The following is a 19076-nucleotide window of genomic DNA, read 5'->3' on the forward strand; positions in this document are numbered from 1 at the left end:
TTGTTGTGCCGGGGAGCAGGATGGCCATAGGAGGGGGGCTGTGTGACTATATCCTCAGTCCTGTTGGGTGTCGGGCCAACAAATGCAGCTACAAAGGCAGCCCAAAAGACATGCACTAATATCGTGTGCTGTCCGTGTTGCATTTCTCCCCGACCACGCACCTTGCCCCTTCGTGTGCCATGTTTTTGGGCTTACAGCTTGAACCTGACACAGAAAATTGTATTTTAATGACGGAGCATAGCGTCACTGCCAACGACAGGGTATACGGTGCAGGAGCAGGAGCAGGAACAGGGACACGGAATGAAATGCCAGTGGAGACCCCATTCAAGACGTTAATAAAGCGACGCACACGCAGCACAATCCATGGGTGTAAGGTGCAAAAGGTGAGAGGGGTAGTGTCCAGGACCAGCACTTCCAAAATGAAGTTGTAACTGCCTGAAAGCCGGCTTTTCGGGGCATGGCTGACATTTTTTGGGGGCATTTCGCCAGGAGCAGGTGCAACATTAGCAGCCTCCAAGCGAAAGCCCAGGGTCGAAAGGCCCTGCATACGTATTCCATTCGAATTCCACTGTTTTCGAGAAGGGATCCTGTGAAGTGTGCTTTTGACTAGCTTTGCATTTTATCAGGACCCTCGCTTTGTGCACTCGCAAATTTCCCCATGTGCGTTTGAGCCTGGATGTTGGAACACAAGTACACTTGTTTATGTATTGCAGCAGTCATAATTATTGTTAATGGCCATTTGTGTTTTGCCATGGAGAATGGGTGTGCCTAAGCGGAGTGCCCTCATCTGTCTCTATCTGCAACTAGTGCATAATTGATTAAGTTGCAACGGGTGCAAGTATGTTTCAGAATTAAAACAAATGACCTTTTATTGCAAAACAGTAGCCCTAAACCGAATGGTTATAGATCACGAGATACTATATATATATATATGAATCTTCTGAACTTAATAATTATAGAATATTCGCTCTATTAGAGCTTTTTTTTTAACACAAAATCTATTTAAAATATATGATTTGATTGATCCTTCAGCTTAAATGGTATGTCATTCCTTAAATATCTCTGTCCAAAATTGGGTATTTCCAGCGAAATTCAATCACCATTACTGGCATCCTGATTAGACCTGATACTTAAAAAATATTTTCAATTTTCAGTTGAGTCTGAGGATAAGGAAAACGAAAAGGAGCAAAAGCAGGACGAGGACGACGACGATGACTTGGATAACGAAGAATACGGAGAGCAGGGTAAGAAAGGGCAGCACTCATCGCATAAATCTGCGATAAATATGAAAATAATTTGAGGAAATTTCAACTAATAAATGGCATTTGCCTGTTTTTCCACCCCGTTTCCCCGCTCTCATCCACCGGCTAGATAATGGACTCACCGAGAAAACGTTCAAATTTGATGATTTCGCTCGCAGGTAAATAGGCCTAGGACTAGACCAAGACCCATAAAGTTTTCGAATCAAGGCCAAACCGCTCCTGGACACTTTTCCATTTGGGGGAAATACAAACCATGGCGGGTGATGGAAGAGGGGATGAGGGGCAACATCGCTTAAATTTAACTGCTGTTATTTGAAAAGTTATTATGGTCGACCGACCGCTCGGTTGAACGGCGGTTTTGTGCCGTGATGGTCGTGTTGAAAATTGTAATTGTATTTTTAATTGAAAGGCAGACCAGAGAGTCAGTGCTCGTGGCTACTAATTAAGGATTAGTGTCAGAAATTACTTGTGCCAAAAGTTTTATGGCCGCGAACGCGAACTCGAACTCGAACTGGAACTGGAAACCGGCGCACACAGATGCCGCAGGCAGCTTAGAACGGCAGCAACATCACAGGAGCAACATCCTTCGCAGAGCAGCAACATCAGCTCACCCTGCCACAACAATTATAATAAAATGACGTCAAGTTGGTTGGCCCGTTGAATTTTAATTGTGCTGCCATTGCCATTGCCATTGTTGCTGCAAATGTTTCTAAAACTTTTGCGCCGAGTGTGGAACATTTGCGGTTGCCGCGGTCGATGCTGTTTTTGGGGTGACCGCCTGGATAAACTCTTAAATCATAATTAGTTAAATTTAGCATAATTTGATTTGAGTTTGGTTTATAATGGCCTCCGTCTCCCCTTTTTCCCTTCTCCTCTCTCCTCCAGATTGCTGAATCCGAAAATCGTCCGGGCTTGCACTTTAGTCCTGTCGGATTGGGCGGATATACCCACTAGATCCTTGAAAGCGGCCGTAACTATTCTACATCGCATTGCCTACGGCTGCAAATGTTCGGGAATGCTATTTCAGGTGAGATAATCTTATGTTAAGAATATGTTTTCATTGAATTTTAAATATTTACTTATACCATAAGTAGTGGATGCAATCCCCTTTTTTAAATCCACTTAAGCGACCTGCACATAAATCAAAGTCAAACGCAAAAAACAAATGCCACAGCTTAGCTGCCGCTCATTTTCTTTTTGCCATCCTTCTTTTACTGTCGCTGCTTTCATTTCATTTTTATGGTAATTTGTACAAATTAAGCGGACCTTTTTTCTATTTGTCCAAAGCCACAAACGATATTTACTGCCTTGCGCGTATATATACAATTTTTTAAGCGGGTTTGGCGATGGGCTTTTTTCGGTCCCGCCGCTGTCAGCTGGAATTTGAACTTTTTAAGCCTTTCACGCGCTGCCTTGAGCCACAGCATCGGTTGGGTTCTACAGCGACTCAAATATTCAAATGTCTGTGTTTGAGTTCGTTCAGTGCCCCTGGGAAGGAGTCCACCGCGATTGTGTTTAAGTTTGACATTAAATAAATTCACAGCGCTGATTTGATTCCTTTTCTTTAAATTGAATGTGACCGTTTCGTTTCCTTTTTTTGAATTATGACAATCCTTACTTTTTGCATTATTTTTTAAATTTTTTAAATATTCTAAAATCGTGAAGTCAAAGTTTGAAAATGTTGTTTACTGTTCTCAAGTTTTTCTTTGTAGAGCATTTAATTTTCTACCTTGCGCAGAGTGCTTCCACTTCTTTCCGGATTTCTTTTCAACTGCTTATGCTGCTTTTCACGGCTGGCAATTAAACTTTTCTTTTCGGGCAGAGTTCATAAATCACATTCAGCAGCAGCCGGCTGCGCGGCCTTCTCCAAACCACCCAGCCCCCCAGCCACCCATCCACCCACTTTTCCGTTTTCATCGGCTTAAAGCGTTGCTTAAAGCCATCGGTTTAGGCTTCCAACGGGCAACAGAGTGGCATGCAACCACTGCAGAATGACTGCGAAACGGAGAATGGCTAATCACTGGAGCGGCCAAAAACGGCATCGCATTTTGGGGGACAAAGCCGGTGTCGAGTGTCTCCGCCTTCCGCCTTTCGTCTATCGTCTTTCGCATTTCGTACTCCGTGGTCCATCATCTCGCGTCCCTCCGTCCAGGCGTCATGGGTTCCCTATCAGCATCATCTAAGCCGGCTCAATGTCTGCTCTGCACAAGCGACGATTAAAAGGACGAAAATGACTCTGACGATGACGAGAATGAGGAACGGAGCACTGGAAAAAATCTTTATAAAACCAACGAACTTATTAGCTTAAGAATGTAGATCTCAAAATGGAGAAAATCTGAACAGAAATAGATCTGCGTTCGTGAATTATTTATTTGTAATTTATTAACGTTAAGCTTCCACATGAAACATTTCTAACCGTACCAACAGTCTTTAAGAACTTAATAAAGCGTTCACTAAATTAAAGTGCAATAACATTTTTCCTGATGTAAGCCTTAATTAACATTAGTTAATTTTTTCTTTTTTCGGTAAGCTGGTAAGATGAGATTTTTGCCTCAGTGAAAGACTGCAGCTATCCATGTCCATGAGGCCATCAAAAGGAGCAGACTGCTGCTTGCCAGTCTGGCCACAAGCAAAACAAAAGTAGCATCATATGCAAAGTCAAAACCACTAATGGGTCTGCGCAATCATAGGATAAATTAAATTCCAAATACGGACGACGACAGTCGACAACGATACAGGGGTTTTCATTGGGTTTGGATGGGGAGGTGGCTGTTTTTAGGGTTAGTTGTCCGGGTGCGGGGTGGCATTTATAAAGTTTTTGCCAACTGCAAATGATATCTTGCTCAGCAGAGAGACAACCGCAGGCGGCAGCCGCAGAGGATTCCAAATGTAGGAGAAGAGAGACGAGGTGGCGGCTGTTGAGGCTGTGGCTGTGGCTGTCTTTCCAGAAACTTTTCATTTGAATTTCAAGCACAACCTAACCAGCGTTTTACCCGCTCTCCACACAGGCCAAGCTGTTTCGCATCTTTCAACAAGTCCTCAGCGTGGAACGTGACGTCCATCAGGAGGAGCTGCGCCGCCTGGCCATCTTTGTGGTGCGCAAATTTGTCGAGGTGGCCCCGACTAATCCCAAAATCTATGCGGAGTTATTATTTTACAAAGGCATCAGGGAGGCCAATGAGCTGGAGTCGGGCTATTGTGACGCCTATGAAGCGTGAGTACGGGCTACTTGGCCATTGTCTCCTCATCTTTGAGGTTAAAGCGAATGGAATGGATGGGTGGTGCCATCACAATGGACCCATGATTGACTGAGCTGAGCCGGAGCTTCATCGTCTGTCGTTTAGTTGGCACATGATAAATGATGGCCAGCGGCGAGAATGGAGTCTCTATTGTATTTGCACCCCACGGACAGTAGTGAAAGGGTCAGATCATTTGCATGGCAAGCCAAAATTACGGGGAGACAGTGTGCTGAAAAGTCCTGGCCCTACATTTATCGTATTAACTTTACTTGCAGCGGCACCAAAGGAGCCTGGAGCGAGGAACAGGAGTCGGAGCTGCGCTTCCTCTTCGAGGAGAACCAGCGCAATCCCGAAACCGATAAGGGTAACTATATGAAGTCTGTTACTATAAGCCCATGCAATCGAAACTTCTAAAAATACCCGAATCTTTAAGAAATAGTTTTCGGAGATACATATTGAATTTTACTCAACCATTAAAGTAGCTCAAAGATCCGGGAAATACGCTTTTGCTCGCACTGCATCTGCATTTTTCAAAACTGCCCTTGAGTGCGAATTAAAACTCGATTCGTAGTAAATGAATGGAAGCAATCAAAGCTCCAGCACTCGAACCACTCGAAAAGGCAGCAGGCAGAGAATGGCCAGGAATAGACGGAAAACAACTACCCAATTGTGTCTGTTCTTTCAGATGTGATTGATTGGATTCTGGACAATTTGGTCGACAAGACGCGCAACCGCCGCACTGTCCTGAAAAAGCTAAAGGAACTGGGCCTGCTGTTCAAGGCGCCCACCAAGCGTTCGACCAAGTCCGCCCAGAGCGGCAAAAACGTCTGGCAGCCGGAAGAGGATGACGAGCTAAGGAGCTTATATGATCAGCATCGCATTGAGCCGGGTAAGTGGACAATCAGTTTGAGTATACAGAGCTGAAGATGAGTGTAGGTCCTGAAACAAGGGCACGCAACTAAATCCAAATTGATTAGTTATTTGGGGCATTAAGTACAGAAGTCAGTTTTTGATTTCACTTGCTATTTATTCTTTCAGATTGCCTGGAGCGAATCGTCAATGAGTTCGGTGAGCGGCGCACCAAACAGCAGATCATCAAGCGAATGCTTCAGATTCATTTGATAGCGGATAAATCCGAGATTCTGCCCGCCAAAAAGGGGCGTGGCAAAGGCAAGTCCAAGAAAGAGCAACCAGAAATGGAGGGCGAGGGCGATGAGTACGACTTCGCCGAGGAGCCCATGTTCGAGGAGCAGGGGTATAAAAAGCCTAAGGCCAAGCCGAAAAAAGCCCAGAAGCGTCACGTGGTACGCACACCGTTGCACGTGGGCACCATCAAAGCTCTAATCGGTCAGGTGGATTCAGAAAAGTATCAATCGGCCATCGAGTGGCTGCAGGAATGCCTGCAAGACGCCAGCGAAGATACCGAGGAAGCCACTGAGGACGACGATGGCGTGCCTCTCCTGCCACTGATGCAGGATCAAAAGGATGCCATGGAAGATGCTGATTTCCAAAAGGTCCTCGTCTCCCTGGGCATGCAGCCGCCGATTTCGGGAATGGAAGCCTATTGGCGTATTCCCATATATCTCAATTCTGCCGATTTGCAATTGCGTTCCAAAATCCTGGCAGGAGAGGAGGTGGATGTGGAGCCGGAAGACGAGGCTGCAGACGAAGATGAAGAGGGAGAGCAGGATGAGGAAAGTGAGGAAGAAGAGGACTTCCTTGAGAAGCACAGCAGACAGCGGCAGGAGAACATAGCAACCCAGCAGCAGCGAAAACTTGATAGTCTTATGTTCAACCAGAGCGATGACGAAACCGAGCAACGTGCTCCCCCAAAACCCAAGGACAAGCCCAAGGCCAGCGAAAAGAAGGCCAAGCGAAAGGTCAAAGAGAAAGCCAAGGAGTCAAAGGACTCCGATGATGATAGGGCAGATAAGGCGGAGCTGGAGAAACCGAACACGGATGATTTATTTAACCAATTGAGAGCCAAGCGAGCCACTAAAATCAAACTGAGCGATATGGCTCTAAATGAGTCAACGAATGCCGCTCAAGAGGCGGACGATGATGCATTTAATTTCAACTCGGAGGACTATCGTGCCCGCCTGCTGGAACTGGAGGATGAGGAGCAGAACGCCGAGGCTGCGGATGAGAACGGCGGTGACAAAGAAAACATTACCAATAAGTCCCTGCAGCGTGCACGTCGCGTTAATGTAATTGACTCGGATAGCGACAACGACGATGATGGCGCCTTGCCTGCCGACAAGGCAAACAAACGCCCACGCAGCGACGACGATCGGGATGACGAGGATGAGGATGCTGGCCACATGGATGCCAATGCCGAGGAGGACAGCGACGAGGAGGCCAACTTTTTGGCTCGCAAAAAGCCAGCCAAAGTCGATGGCGAGCCGGCCAAGCGGCGTCGGTTGGCCATCATCGATGACGATGATGAGGATGATTTTTAATGCACACCCGTTCTGCTCTTGATTTTATAGCTCACCGGAATGGAAGCTCGAATAAATGTAACTTTTAATTTGCATATCGGCCTTTGTTTGTTCCGTTTTCATGTTCGTCCGAGAGTGTATACTGTTTATATGCGTATTGTGATTCTTGCAGGAGAGGGTATCAAGCGGGTATAATCACACATATTGGGACTCCTTATTGATTAAAAAGTACATAGGTCTATATATAACTTACCACTTCATATTTTCTTGATTTTCTAATTATCTTTCTCTGTTGTCTAGTGTTGTTTAGTTGAGTTATAAATTGGGAAACAGCGTTTTTGAATGGCTCCTTTACATTTACCATGCGATTTACATTATGTACTGCCTCCAGTGACAGCCTAAGGGTATCCACATGGCCAACAAAAGTCAACCGACTGCATTGTAACTGTCTGGCAGCAAACATGGCCTAGACCCCGACGACCCTTCCTTCGGAATAAAGTCCCTCTTGGCCAGTTCTATTACCTCTGCCATTCCCCCAGCCGACTTGATGGAATTCCATGGTGGTCCATTGTGAGCAGCACACACTGCCCCGCCTCTGGAGCCTTTTGTGTGCCTCTGCTAATTTGGTGGCTTTTGTTGGTCCGTTGCTCCGACTGGGGTGAGCATTCGCCATGCTTCGTGCAATGCATTTTGTTAATTTCTGGCCAGGGTGAGACGGTTTAAGTCCCAGGCTGGGTTCGAATTCGACTGGCAAAAGGCATGCACTTAAGGAAATCGCTTCAATTATTGTTGCGACTTTATTGGAGTCGGTTGTAATGTGCTTACAATGGATTTAAAGTACTTACAGTGGTTTCGTTTCACTGCTTTCTATCTATCCTTCATAAGATATTTTTAAGGGAATATATTGTGAAACAGTATTTCTATTTTTTTCAAACATCCTTATGGTTATTTTTCAGGTGTATTAGCAACGTAAACGACTGCATGCAAATGCTCCGCATGAGCTCTGTGCAACGGCAGTTGCAATTCACACACAATCCACATTGTCGGAAGAAATAATCACACTTAAATGCATTGCTTTGTAGCTGCTTCTAAAAGGGGAGCCAGAGAGCAGAACACAAGTCAGTGGCCAATGGCCCCGGCCTTATTGTGTTTTTATTGGATTTTTTGGGGCTGCACGTCTAACGAATTTGTGGTGCGTTTTGCAGTCAGAGAAGGACTTTTATTTTGTGACACTTTTATTGGAAATTACTCGGCCACAGATGAGAATGCGGTTTGATTGGGAGGAGAAGGCTCTTAAAAAGCAAATTCAATTTGATTCAATTCAATAATCAGAACGCTCTGTCTGGTCTGCTTCCGCTTCTGGTTGCAACGGAGCGTATGCGTGATGTCGCACTGTTTGGATTAATGAAATTAAGTGCATAAATTTGAGCGGGATGCGAAGAATACAAGCCCGTGCATAAATCAAAACTCAGACAGGCAACTTAAGTCTGCGCTGGCTTAGGCACTTCATTTATTTTGCAGCAGAATTAAAAGGACACGACACACTTGTGTGGCACCTGCCAAGGAGTAGGACCCCCCGTCTCCTGCCCTTCGTCCTGCGACATGTCACATTATTAATTTCAAGATGGCGCGCACTCAATTTAAAAGGCAGCAGCGAGTGAGCCGGTGATGAGCAGCTCATAATTTATTTCATTAATTTAATCAACCTCCTTGGCACATGTCAACTGCATGAGTCCTCAAAAGAATGCCACACCTTTTTATGGAGATAGCGTGGAGGTTTTGTACAGCAGCGCTAGGAATAATAGCATTTCCTTTCGTCGGAACTTCTTACACTTTGTTAAATATTTGCAAAACATAATCATTTACTGTCCAATGGAAAACCCATTTTTTATTTATGGTATATCTGAAGGGTACTAATTCTTAATTTATAAGCTTGGAGGCTTCTTTCCGTAAACTAAATAACTATTATCTTGTCATTAGCTGTACGTGTAAGTGTGTCAAAGAGGTTGCCAAAGACAGCAGCAACAGCAAGCAGCATGTTTAAAATCACTTAATACATCGTAAATTATGATAAAGCGTGGCCTGGGACTTGAATATCCTTTTTTTCGCTGCGCGGAGGAGCTGTTCATTAAACCGAGTTCGCCGTGGAATGTGTGTGCGTGAGCACAATAAAGCGTAACTGCTTTCATTAGGGCCAACATAACAGAAAGAGTTATTGCCCGGCTTTTCACACGCTCATTTCCATCATTAGAACAAAGGCCGAGCAGATAGCGATGCCAACAGCTAACAGCCAGCGGATTAACCTAATCTGAGGACTATAAAAGCGGCTTTATTGTGACACAGACACTGGCACACATACTCGTACACACACTTACATTCGCTGCTCGGAAAACTTGCGACTTTTCATCATAACTGGAATGAGGATGTCGCTGACAAGGACGTGGCATATGCAGATGATGGCGTTGTTTGATGAGTTCGCTTTGCGCTTCCCCACTTCCATGGATTTTCTCGTTTTTCCCAACTTTTTCTCATTATACCCTTGCAAAAGTACAACGTTTCTTGTTAAGGGTTTACAACGAATTTCACATTAATCCCTAATAAAATATACTCCCCGTTTTTATTACCAATATAGCGTAAATAGAAAAAGCCGGAAACAATATAGTCCCACTTTTCAATTTCCGAAATACTTAGAAACTCTAATTTATAATGCAATAAACAACTTCAAGCTTAAAAAAGTAATTACTCCACTTTGCAGTGTATTTGAGGATATATCTGCAATCCTATAATTTTTCTTCTTTTCCTGTTTCGAGTGGGCGTTTCTTCTTTTGCATGAGTGTGTTTGTGCCACTGGCACATGTTTTTCTAACAATCACACAATGTTTATACAACAGAAACTTTTTATATGCCGCTCATCTTGGCTCAAATTGAAGCAGATTTGGGCAAAGACAAAAAGCGCCTTTGACGTGTGATAAACACGATGCCAGATTCGCAGGATTCACAGGATTCACAGGACTCGCTAAAAGAGAACTGCGAGCAGAGAAGCACTTTGGCAAAAACTTCACCGACTGCCTGTGGAGAGGCCCTCCCCTTTTCAGTTTTCCCAGTCTTTGTTGTCACCCGATGACAAACACAGTTCAGTGTCCCGTCTTGGCTTTTGGGAAATCATAACAAAAGCAGCTGGCAAAGTTTGTTTTCAAAACGCTGAGGCTAAGATACACTTCGTGAAGTGTTTACACTCCGGATGAAGAGGCTTTGATTAGCAACTTTTTGCTAAGGAGTTTTTCGGAATCCAAGTTCATGAAATAAATAAATCTGGCTCATTAAACATATATATGTACATTTAGTTACACGGCATGGTTTCTTTATCAACAAAGAACTAAAGATCTCAAAGTTTTAATTATAAGATCCCTTGTTTTCCTCAATGTTCTTCCCATGACTTCTATTTTTAGGAGCTTTGTTTTAGGGCAGCAAAAAGCATGCCTTAATCTGCACATGTGTATCGTACTAGTAAAACGAGTCTCCTTTTTAGGGGACCTTTCTCAGGACACCTAGGGGCGTGACTCGGAAGTGTCAGTAAATAATTGTAAAAAGCGTATGTCATGCACTCTTTAGCCCGGCCCACTTCTGGCACAACGACAGTCTCGAACGGCCTTTGTTAACCCCAACGGATCGAACTGGCTAACTAGCTCGAACCACCCGAAAATTCACCCTGTTTGCGAGGGCTTACGCACAAACTTTGTGGACACTTTTCGTTTACGCCTGATGATGAGGGTTGGGCTTTTTGGGCTGGAACCCCGAGTTTCGACTTTGTGAGCCGACTAATTGTTATTGTAGTTTATGTTGTACCCGGCATAAGGGGCTTTTAGTGACCCTCGTGATCCCGTATACGGGACTTATCGTTTCCAATGCTCGTAGGGGCTTAGCTTTCTGTTGGCCGTAGAACGCTTATAATTAGCCTAATGGCTGCCAACTTGGCAGCGGCTTTTTCTGCTCGATTTTGTGGGCGCTACTAGGCACTACCATAAACAGACACATGATTTAGATTGGTGTTTCGCAGTCGGTTGGGTGTGGGGCTTTCTGCATATTTTGATTTTGCGCCAGATATTTTACACTTAACGAGTCATAAATAAATGCGCCTCTTCGACGTCTGCGCTTTTCGACCCTCGACTTTTGCCAATTAAAACATGAATTATAAGCCTGAACAAATCGCTAAGAAGTCGGCCGGCAGTCCGGGCATAAATTCTCGCTTGCCAAAAAGTTTCCTTTTGTCTGGATTTATGGTAGGCGAAATGTGGTTGGATAGCGAATGTGCCAATTTCTTTTTGGGTGAGGTGGTTTGGGTGCCGCTGGTGGAACGATTTTCGTGATCTGCTGAGCTGGGAAACTTTTGTCCTTGTTCGGCTTTCTGGGGAGAGGGATTTTGGGGACGGAATGGGAAAGTTTTGGCTCTTCGGATAAATCTAATTGCTGTGGTCAAAGAATATTACGAGAGTTATTCACAAGCTGCATATTACATGACTTACGCACAAAGTCTATTTACAAATGACATATTTCATTGCCCTAATTTTCACCAATTTTCATGTTCTTAAACTTCTATGTAAAACTTTGCGATATATAACAATTGAAACATCTATTTTGAAGATATCATGCTCGAAGGGAAGTCCCACTTTAACATTGGCTGCAGCTTGTATAATTTTATGACGTGTAACTCCGTTTAAAAAAGTGTCATAAATGCTCTGAGAACATGGTTTTGTGGAAACAAATTGGATCGTCGGGCTTTACCGAAGCCCTAACTGCAAATATCTGGTATTTGCACATTGCAGTTGCATTCATTGAAAATGGCTGCTGGTGGGTGGATGGGTTGGATTTCATGGGTGGCAACGGGGCGTAGTTGGTAAATTACCGGCGCATTGTGGAATGCATTTCATGTGCAATAAATACATAAAAGCTGAAAATTGCCACACCATGATGCATGGGGGACCACAGTGGAGAAGGGAGTGGGAGTGGCAGAGGCCGTTGACACGCCCCTCCTCCAGTAGCCATTCAGAAATACACACCGAGATTTTTACCCACACCTTTGGCTATATATGTATGTACACGGGCAATTTTCCCAACCATTTTTTACTACACTTTGCAGAGCTACGCGTGCAGCCAAAACAAGAAAAAAGGGAATTATGCAAAATTCAAGCCTCAGTGATTTTTATTTATGAGCGCCATTGGACAGGGCCTGAAAGTGGATGAGGTGGCCAGGAGAGGCGGGTAGAGCGCCAACTGAGAGTCATCGCATTAACAGATTCCCGGCAATAAACCAAAATTATGGCGGCGACTCTCGATTTTTATTTGCACTGGCGTTGCAACCTTGTTGATTAAATTGATGATAATTGCAATCGCAGATCGAAATCACTGCTCTCTCGGGGAGTTCCAAAAATATCTTATAAATATTATTATAAGTTTACAAAACTTTTAAGCATGGAATTGCAAAAGAAATTTGCACAACATTTTAAAAGTATGTATTGTTAAAATTATACTTTTTTTCATGAGTTTCATTTCCTCAATTTTCCACTTCTTAAAGATACTAAAATTGGCACTGCCTAATTAATGATTTATTTGTTCATTTAAGCTTGAATATTTAATAAGACCTTATGACATACACTTACTGAGAACACCTCGTAATTTAACCAAAATATTTCTGTATTTGCCCAGACGAAATGGCGACGCAGGTGTCGGTTTGCCGATTGTCAGTTGGCATTTAAATGTCGAAAACAATTTCCGCCGTAGCATTTTACAGCCGAGTACCTTGTACGAGTATAGTGTATAAATCAGAGCCGTAGCTTCTCGACATTTGCATTTGCTGATAAATTATGGAGCACCTGCTTGGCATGCAGATCGGCGGTGGCTAAACATTAAGCACTAAACAAATGTGGAATTTGGCAACTGTGCTTATTTTTATTCACCTCTGTGGCGACGCGTCGGGGAGAAATATGTTTGCCATTTTGTTTGCCATTTTTAATGCTTTCTTTTATGTTTCTGTGCTCCGGGCTCCGCGATTCCGCAGCTACGTGGCATTTGCCAACGCTGCGGGCGAGTGCGTGAGTTTACGGTTTATAGGACTCCGGAATACGTGGCCCGCGCCCGGGATTACGTTTATAATCTGCCGCAACTTTGGTGTGGCTGTTGGCCGGCTAGGCGGTGGTAAATTTGCAAAATGCGTGAGCTGACTATCCGGTTGCGATTTGGGATAGGCCGTTGCAATCTCTAGTCGCTCCAGTCGCTCTGACATTTAATGGCCGCAAATAAATCCATGTGACTGGCAATATACCACTGCAGGTGGGTTTTAATAAAGTTCTGACGTGGGATCGATATCTCGGTTTGCCATTTTCCTATTCGGGACCAACGTTTTGCAGAGGCTTGGAAAATTCGTGGGATAAATGCCAGCTGAGTGGTCAGAACAGCATACTATCAAGAAATTAATTAAGCCCCAATAAAGGACACCTAAAAAAGTGTCTAACTGTCAGACAAGCGTTGACCAATGGACACTGGAATCCTTTTACCCATCTTTTTCAAATTGTGTGACACAGGCTCTTCTTTTAGTGGGGTGTGATTTGTGGGGTTTCCCGAACAGGACTTAGTATATGTAACTGAAAAATGAACCCTAATACTGCGCTTAAAAATATAAGTATTTAGAAATAACAAATAAGTGATTAATTCCAAAGCTTATTGTTATTTTATCTTATTGGTATTTGTATTTATATTATATATATGTGGGATTGGAGTAAGTTGGCATTATCATGCAGCCTAGATGTTTGGGAGTGCACACACTGTTTTCTATATCAGCCAGATCCTAACAGCATTGCCAACAGTCTCTCTCTCCCATGGTGTCTCTGAAGTAATTCAGTCGCTGCAGAATTTTTAACGAAGTCAGTCGATGCGTTTATTAGTGCGAGAGTCGTAGTTCTTTTCATTTTTATAATTATTAATTTCAAACTTTGTGAACAATACCCTAAATAATAAACTTAATTTGTACAATCCCTACAAATTATTGGGGGCTCGTCCGGGAACGTTCAAAGAATAAAATTAATAAAAGTGCATTAACACTAACGAATTTGAGAGAACGAAGGAGAAGATAAACTGGCGTGCGACAATTCGACGAAGCAAAACTGGAGCAAATTCTGGATCTTTTCTCGACAAAGAAGAGACCCTTTGAAAGAATATTTAAGTGACGGTTGCAACGACGACGCAAGAGCAACGGTGAGACTAGTAGAAAGTCTTTCGACGTGCACATGAAAGTTCTTGGGCATTTTGAAGACGTGTCGAAACAAGAATTTTTCGTGGTGAAATTCCGTATCGAAGAGCGGATAGAGCTGGCGAAAGGAACGACAACGAGAGGATAACGACAAAGAGAGGATAACGACAACGAGAGGACAACGACAACGACAAACCAAATAAAGAAGGAAACAGTAAACGAGTAGAGGAGATCATACGACGCAAAAACAAGAGAAGCATCGACGTCGTGAAAAAATACGTGCATTTCGACGGGAACGACGAAGAAATAAAAACAGCAGCTGAGACGCAAATAGAGGCAAGACTTGGAGCTGGCAATATAGCAACAACTAGTTTTGCACAGCGACGAGTATATAAGTACATATTTTTGAACAAAACGACGAAATAACGAAGAGCAGGAGCAGCGACGGCGACGTAAGAGCAATCGACGACGTGATCTGTAACGCAATACGGAGCGAGGTTACGGCGAAGACGAATTTCGCAACGCAGAAGAACTTAAATACGACGACATTGAAGAGACGAGAAGTGCGGCGGAAGAGAGTCGTAACAACTGGTTGGGTGAGCGAGAGGCTGCGCATTTAACAAATTGGTTTTAAAATTTGTTTAACATTGTTTAATATTTTTGAATTCATTGTTTAACATTTAAATTAATTTGTAAACGGCTCACGCACTAACATGGATGCTAGACAAATTCTCGAATTGACCGTGCCCTTTTTAAAAGCAAAATTAACGGAATTGGGTTTGGATACCAATGGGCGAAAGAGCGCTTTGCAGGACAGATTATTTGAACACTATGGCATAGATGCGGGCGGTGAGGAAGAGGATGCAGTAAGTGTTTCGGGTTCATCTAATTATCAAGATGTTAGTCACCACGTAGGCTCGAGATTTACTCTACGCGATGTCCAAGACAGCATTTCATCATTTTCTGGCTCAGACCACGAAGACGTCAATCATTGGTTGTCTGAGTTCGAAGACGTTGCAGTAACCGTAGGCTGGGACAATTTGCAAAGATTTATTTATGCTAAACAACTTTTGACCGGAGCCGCCAAGCTTTATATCAAAAGCACAAACCGAATTAGAGGGTGGGTCGAGTTACAGCGCGCGTTAAAAGATGAGTTCGGCAAAAAATTATGCTCGGCTGAGATTCATAAGCTTCTGCGGCAAAGGCAAAAACAACCAAAAGAGACATGCATTGAGTTTTTGTACAACATGATGGAGATCAGCAAATCGATAAATCTTGATGAGGAGAGTTTAGTTTCTTATGTTGTAGAAGGCATACCGGATGGCAGGATAAATAAGGCTGGGCTGTATCGCGCAAAAACTATCAGAGAGCTGAAGGACGAAATTTCTATTTACGAAAAGATAAAGGGAAAAGGAATTAATAAGGAAATTGTTAAGAAAGAGGTGGCAGTGAAACAAGGACAGAGTAATGGCCAGAGAAAATGCTTTAAGTGCAACAGTGAAGGCCACATTGCCAGAGATTGTAAGGGCGACGTAGTTTGCTATCATTGCAATCAGAAAGGGCACATATCCAAGAACTGCGCGGAAAAGAAAAATAATGTTGTCGTCAAGAATGAGAAAGCGAATGTCCTGGAAGTCAATGTTGAAAAAGGCTCAATATATAAAATGATAGTAGCAAATGGTTTGACATTCGTAGCGATGATCGATTCGGGATGCGACTTGTGCTTGATGAGGGAGGATATTTTCAGAAGCTTTGAGGATTTAAGGCTGAAGCCTGTATTTAAACATCTGAGAGGCATTGGCAAAGGTGAGCTAAGGACAATAGGATGCTTTGATATTAACCTTCAGGCAGATGACGTATGCTTTACCTCAACTTTTCACGTAGTAAAACAGAATGAATTGGAGTACGCAGCCATTATTGGAAATGATGTGCTCCAATGTATCGATGTCGTGTTCAGTTCGAAGGGGGTCTTATTTAAAGAAAAAGAAAAGGATTTCGCTACGGCATTCAAAGGAATGCGTGTCACTGAGATCATCGATGAGTCCTCCGTGCTCGACAAAATCGATCTATCTCACCTTGAAAAGAGTCAGAAGCTAAAGGTAGAAAATCTAGTTAAAGATTATAAACCAGTAAAGTCATTGGCGTCTCCAGTTAATATGAAGATCATATTGGAAGACGATGTACCCGTTTATCAGCGACCACGACGAACTTCGTATGAGAACAAATGTTTCATAGACAAGCAAGTGCAAGACTGGCTTTCAGAGGGAATAATCGTACCAAGTTGCTCAGAGTATGCATCGCCTGTGGTACTAGTCTCAAAAAAGGATGGATCGAAGAGATTTTGTTGTGACTATCGGAAACTTAACCAGAAAATCAAGAAGGACAACTTTCCAATGAGCCTGATAGACGATGTTCTAGATAGATTGCAGAAGTCGAAAATCTTTACCACTCTCGACATGATGAACGGATTTTTCCACGTGCCGATCGACGAAGATTCAAGGAAGTTCACAGCATTCGTGACTCACAACGGACAGTATGAATTTACGCATGTTCCATTTGGCATCTCAAATTCCCCAGCTGTGTTTTGTCGTTATGTTTCAGCAGTCTTGCGAGAACTCATTCAAAATCAGACAATCGTAGTATACATGGACGATATAATAGTACCAAGCAAGGACGAGAACGATGGAATCAAGGCTTTGGAAATCGTATTGAGCGCAGCGTCGAAGGCAGGTTTGCGAATTAAGTGGGAGAAAGCACAGATTTTGAAAAGAAGAATCAACTTCTTAGGCTATACGATTGAGAATGGAACCATATCCCCAACTGACGAGAAAATCAAAGCTGTTGTTAACTTTCCAATCCCTCAAAGCAGGCAAGCTTTGCAGAGGTACTTGGGCTTAACGTCATACATGCGACGCTTTATCAAAGACTATGCCTTGGCAGCAAAGCCTTTGAGTGACATGCTTCGAAAGGAATGCAATCAGAAGAACGATAGGAACCTCGTGATGACTGAGTTGGGTATCGCTTCCTTCAACCACTTAAAACAACTATTGGTATCAGCACCAGTACTGAAACTGTTTGACCCTTTAGCTGTTACAGAAGTACACACAGATGCGAGTAAATATGGCTTTGGCGGCGTTTTGATGCAGAAGGACCCAGATGATCAGCAATTTCACCCGATTGAATTTATGAGCCGCAAAACAAACAATTGTGAGGAGAAATACAGTTCCTATGAGCTCGAGGTTTTAGCCATTGTGAATGCGTTGAAAAAATGGAGAGTGTACTTGTTGGGAAAGCCGTTCACAGTGGTCACAGACTGCAACGCTTTTGCAATGACCATCAAAAAAGACGATCTGCCTCCTAGAGTTGCAAGATGGGCAATGTCATTGCAGGAATTCGAGTATAAAGTGGAGCACCGAGCCGGAACGAAGATGAGACACGTAGATGCACTCAGCCGTTTGTCGTGCTTTCTTATAGCGGATTCCACAAAATCACGCTTGATCGAAGCACAGAACAGGGACAACTGGATAAAAGCCGTCAAAGTTATATTGGCAAGTAATAAGGAGCACGAAGATTTTTATATAAAAAATAATATCCTTTGCAAGGATCCAGTAAATGAGCTGATAGTTGTTCCCGACTCGATGGTAGATGAAATCATTGCTACAGCACACAAAGAGGGTCACTTCGGAATAAAAAAAACCAGAGACATTTTGGAGAAGTCCTATTACATCCCAGGAATTCTGCCTAAAGTAGAAAGAGTGGTTAGAGCATGTGTAGAGTGCCTGATCATTGACTCTAAGCGCGGAAAAAAGGAGGGATTACTGTCGCCGATCGACAAGGCTCAAGAACCACTCGGAACCTACCACATCGACCACGTTGGCCCACTTACCGATACAAAAAAGAAGTACAACCACATATTAGCAGTCGTGGATGGTTTTTCTAAATTTGTTTGGCTTTATCCAACAAAGTCAACAGGAACAGATGAGGTTATAGAAAAACTCAAGAAGCAAGCAGCAGTTTTTGGGAACCCTCGCAGAATAGTTACGGACAGAGGAACCGCATTCACTTCAGGATCCTTTACTGAATATTGCAATCGCGAAAGCATTCAACTACTCCACATTGCGACAGGTATTCCCAGAGGCAATGGACAAGTCGAACGAATACACAAAATTGTCATCCCGATGCTCGGCAAAATGTGTCAAGAAAACCCACTAAATTGGTATCGCCACGTAGACAGAGTTCAACAAATCATAAACAATACTCCACCTCGAACCACTAAATATAGTCCATTTAGAATTTTGACAGGATTGAATATGAGACTTAAGCTGAATGATATAAAAGACCTAATAGACGACTTAGAACTAGAAGAATTGAACGATGAGAGGGAAGAGATTCGAAAGAAAGCACAGGAAAACATAGAAAAAGTGCAGCAAGAGAATAGGAAAAACTTTAATGAAAAAAGAAAGGTTGAAAATGAATATGAAGAAGGAGATTTGGTAGCCATTAAGAGAACACAGTATGGAACAGGAATGAAACTTCGGCCAAAATTTTTCGGTCCGTATAAAATTACAAAAAAACTAAACCACGGTCGCTATGAAGTAATAAAGGAAGGGAATCAGGAAGGGCCAAAAACAACAACGACTGCAGCCGAATATATAAAAAAATGGAGTTCATTCAGGGGCGAATGAATATTCAGGATGGCCGATTGTGGGATTGGAGTAAGTTGGCATTATCATGCAGCCTAGATGTTTGGGAGTGCACACACTGTTTTCTATATCAGCCAGATCCTAACAGCATTGCCAACAGTCTCTCTCTCCCATGGTGTCTCTGAAGTAATTCAGTCGCTGCAGAATTTTTAACGAAGTCAGTCGATGCGTTTATTAGTGCGAGAGTCGTA

The 19076-nt window shown here is 43.2% G+C and overlaps 1 protein-coding gene across 1 annotated transcript in view; it reads left to right on the forward strand.

Annotated features, from left to right (window-relative positions):
• The window catches only part of LOC6536916 (protein timeless homolog), a 68148-nt gene extending 61114 nt beyond the window's left edge, over positions 1 to 7034 (forward strand). The window contains exons 12-18 of the mRNA XM_002097449.4: positions 1155 to 1244; positions 1372 to 1420; positions 2148 to 2289; positions 4271 to 4476; positions 4777 to 4865; positions 5187 to 5390; positions 5540 to 7034. Coding sequence (XP_002097485.2) covers positions 1155 to 1244; positions 1372 to 1420; positions 2148 to 2289; positions 4271 to 4476; positions 4777 to 4865; positions 5187 to 5390; positions 5540 to 6960 — 2201 coding nt within the window. The 3' untranslated portion in view covers positions 6961 to 7034. The remainder of the gene's footprint in view (positions 1 to 1154; positions 1245 to 1371; positions 1421 to 2147; positions 2290 to 4270; positions 4477 to 4776; positions 4866 to 5186; positions 5391 to 5539) is intronic.
• The last annotated feature ends 12042 nt before the right edge of the window (positions 7035 to 19076 follow it).

Source organism: Drosophila yakuba, chromosome 3R (genome assembly GCF_016746365.2).
Source record: "Drosophila yakuba strain Tai18E2 chromosome 3R, Prin_Dyak_Tai18E2_2.1, whole genome shotgun sequence".
Classification (NCBI taxonomy): Eukaryota; Metazoa; Arthropoda; class Insecta; order Diptera; family Drosophilidae; genus Drosophila; species Drosophila yakuba.